Raw genomic sequence first — 4,080 nt, 5'->3', positions numbered from 1 at the left:
CTAGTTTCTAACGGCTATATTGCCGTTAGAAAACGATCAAAATGTTTAAACCAAATGTTAACATTAGTAACCAGTTAACAGTTTATCAACCTATTAAAAACAACCAGTTTAGGTTAACCGATTTGTAATGTGTTGAAGTTTAAACATTGATTATTGATTACTAAACATCGGTTGCAGTTGGTTGGTAATCGGTTTCTCTAACAGATTTCTATTTCAGGTTGTCATGGTTTCGTTTTTGTCGAAGCACGAAATGAATCTAACCTGATCCATGACGATGTTTCCACGGATTTTCGAGATGAACGAACCACGCCTTGATCTTCTTCTCCACTGCGCCTGAGACCTGCAATGGTTTTTGGGGGTGTGGAGGTGACTGCTAAGATATCCTGAGGATTTCTTGTTCACAGACACAAAAAGGTGGTGGTGGCTCTTATTGAGCATGACCCCTGAATAAGGAGGTGGAGACCTCCTTATATAGAGAGTCTTATGGCCATCATCATGATACCCTAATGGGCCTAGCCCAATTAGGGTTACCTCCACAAAACCCCCTCAGCCCAATAACATTGTATTAGTCCATATAATAAAATAAGCCAAACATAATAAATTTAGGATCGTAAAACCGGGTTTAGTACCATACCCCTACAGTTTTGATTATCCGACAAGAAATTGCACCTCTAATCACAAATACTCGGTTTTATAACGTTGGAACTAATAGACATCGTTACTTGTTGTTTATGTGTTTGGTTTGAGTTTTTGTGTGATATTAAAATTATTTCTATTAATGAATATAATTTGGATTAAGAGAATAAAACACAAATAATAAAAACAAGTACTTCGATTAAGTTATTACTGAAAAAACACATTTGGACTTGCAAACGACTTAACGTTTCAAGCTCAGTTATTCATTATTGCACCTTATAGTTCAAGTTTATTCATACGTACGTTGCATGACTTATTAACCAACCAACAACTTATATCAAGTAGTTCACTAGTAAGGAGACTGGCCAACATAGTTACCACGAGGATTATAACTACAAATTATGAACCACCCACCATTATTGGCACATTGCACCCTAGCGCACCCAAGTTGATTCGAATTACGCCACACCACTTGAGTATAGTGCCCACAATCTGCTCCACTAGCACAAGTATTGGAATTGTGATCATAATTTGCTTTTTCACCGACCCATAAGTTCACAGCTGTAGTACCCGTGAACACACCAGGGGCGGATCTACAGTGTACGAGGGTGGTTCCCCAGAACCACCCGAGTTTCGAAATAATAATGCATCGATATATAGAAAATATTAGAGGAACCACCTTATAAATTAGGAAGGAAACACTCTCCGGGACGGAACTACAGGAGGGTCCGAGGGTCAAAAGATGGAAGAAAAAGATGGTTTAAAAACTTTCCAGCCGGAAAATGGTCCGTCGGCGACTGCAAATAAAAGAGGATGAAGAAGACGTACAGTACAGTGTAGTGGATCTGATTTTAAATATTAAACGCCCTACTGTGGGCTTTTAAAAAAATACAGGCTTGGCCCATCTATTATTAGTCTATTTACCAATGTACAAAACTCAAAAATCCTTCATTTCCAAGATTTTCATGCGTGAGTGTGCATTTTCTTTCTTTTTCTTTTTTTGGTTTTAGTTTTGTTTTCTAATTACTTTTTATTATTAAAAATTGTGAACTAAGTTATGTACGAATTTTACTTTCAGAAATTCAGAAGGTATGCAAAGCTCTAATTTCTTTTATGTTAGGTTTTTTTTAATCATCACTGCCTCTTTTATATTTTAAAATATATATATAACAAGTTTATAACCCGGTGCATTGTGCCGGGCAGGTCGATAAAACTCAGTCAGTGGTAAAACCCAAACTTTGAGCCGGTAAGTCGATGCGATTTCGGTGACGCGCATTATCGTATCGGAATTAAAACCAAATATAAAACAAAAATTTATAAAAATTGAGGTGAACCAATGGGGTGACGTCGGCCGGTAAATCTCAAACGTTGGTAAAATCTAATACAACAATCAACACATAGATAGATACAAAGAAATAGCAAAAAAAATAATAATAAAGAAAAAAAGCAAAAAAAGTGCTACAAAGAGACTTGAACTTGGGCTAATTTGTATGTCAACGTTTAAAAAGCTTTTCAACAACCATCAAACCAACTCATTTATTTGAATAAACCTTGAAAGTAATCATATAAATAGTCAAATTCATAACCTTAAAAAAACTTTGTAACATCAAAGTTCTTAATTATACTAATTTATAATTAATTAATTACTCTACATATTTTTTATCTTTTATTATGTAACGAGGGTTTAAATAGTAGGCACACAACCATGGTTTAGATGTAAAAAAAACTTATAACATGAACCCCCAGTTGAAGACTTCGGGTTCCGTCACTGACCACTCTATTTACACTACAAGCATTGGACTAGCTGCTAAGTTGCAGGTTTTGTAAACAGAAGGTTACGGGTTCGATTCTGTGTAACAAGGTTTTTTTTTGAAAAATTGGAAATAAATAATCCCACCTTTTGTGTATTGGCCAATAATAATCCTACCTTTAAAAATCACTACCAATGATTCCACCTTCCAACTATTTTTCTCACAATGGTCCTTCGTTAAAAAATACTTAACGTCGTTAAGTTTTTTCCTATTTTCAAATCGATGTTTTAGGGCTTTTGATCAGAAGAAGGATACGAGTCAACCGATGTAAAACTTATCTCGAAATGGTGATCCAAACGACGAAACAATGTTTCGATTCGGGTGCTTGAATTTCCAATTAACAAAAATCAAGCCATTTGAACCACTGTTTCGAGATAAATTTTACATCAATCGACTCGTATCGTTCTTTCGATCAAAAGCCCTAAAATATCGGTTTGAAATTAGGGAAAAAACATAACGACGTTAAGTATTTTTTAACGGAGCCGTTGAGACAAAAATAATTGAAATGTGGGACCGTTGCTAGTAATTTTTTAAGAAGGGGTTATTATCGAGCAATACACAAAATGTAGGATTATTTATTTCCAATTTTCCTTTTTTTTTAAATTGCTATCTCTCTCCCTTTCTCATACTCACCTTTGCTAGTCTTCATAGACTCCTCCCACTATAAAGGTAACTTTAGACTCATTTGTTAGATATGTAATTGTTCTTGATGTTGTTAATTGTTAAGTTATTTGTTAAATTTTAGTTTTTTAATTTGTTAGTTTGTTAGTTTTAATTTGTTAGTTGTTTGTTTTTAATTTGTTAGTTTTAGTTTGTTAGTTTGTTTTTAATTTGTTAGTTTGTAATGAACTTTGTCCAAACCATTGAACCAACCCGAAATTTTTTATATCCGATTCTATGAAATTGAAACATATAAAAGTAGTGCACCACCTGAAAAAAATTTCTGGATCCGCCACTGGAACACACCACCACCCTTGGCAAGGTTCTCACCATATGGTCCACCAGAATGGATGAGATTGCAATCTCGTGCCCTGAGGTTAGCATAGTTTTGAGCATAGGCAGCCAAGGTCGAGCTCCATACCATGTTTCCAACTCCCACTTGGGCTCGTGCCGCGTTATGAGCATTCAAGTAATCTCCTGGGCTGTTTTGTGCATGGGTGCTTTGAAACATAGCTAGACTTAAGAAACAAATTGCAAGTTGAAGCTTGAAAGACCCCATAACTCAAGTTTTTTTTTTTTTTTGTTAAACTATTGGTGTTTGAGGATGGAGATGCATGAACCCGAAGTGCCTATTTATAGGATTTAATCGCTAGTGGAAATGTGGCATGACAATTTGACAAAGGTTAATACGTTAAGCATACCATTGTAAGCAAACTTCTAGATAGGCATAATTATGAGAAAATTAATAAAAAAAAGAGCAAGCTTGGAAGAAACCCAAATTAAAACTACATGAAAGCACTTAACATATATAAGAACTAGCTTATAAACCTATGTACTATGCAGTCGATATCGCTGATATATCACCGATATATCACTAATATATCGGTTATCGGTCCCTTGGCGATATATAAAATCGATCATTATATCAGTTCAGAATATCGGTACCGATAATATCAACAATATTGACCGATAT

General features: G+C 35.0%; 1 protein-coding gene across 1 annotated transcript; it reads right to left on the bottom strand.

The window, feature by feature from the left end:
- Nucleotides 1-801: 801 nt before the first annotated feature.
- LOC143530599 (pathogenesis-related leaf protein 4-like) lies at nt 802-3,865 on the bottom strand. Its single transcript, XM_077026090.1, has 2 exons — nt 3,404-3,865; nt 802-1,229 (listed from the first exon to the last, which is right to left on the bottom strand). The coding sequence occupies exons 1-2, from the start codon at nt 3,664-3,666 to the stop codon at nt 986-988; spliced, it is 507 nt and encodes a 168-aa protein (XP_076882205.1). The 5' UTR covers nt 3,667-3,865; the 3' UTR covers nt 802-985.
- Between the last annotated feature and the right edge of the window lie 215 nt (nt 3,866-4,080).

Source organism: Bidens hawaiensis, unplaced genomic scaffold (assembly GCF_021521415.1).
Source record: "Bidens hawaiensis isolate Kalapana, Puna unplaced genomic scaffold, B.hawaiensis_p1.1 tig00008951_1, whole genome shotgun sequence".
NCBI lineage: Eukaryota > Viridiplantae > Streptophyta > Magnoliopsida > Asterales > Asteraceae > Bidens > Bidens hawaiensis.
This window is presented reverse-complemented; position numbering and strand designations above follow the sequence as displayed.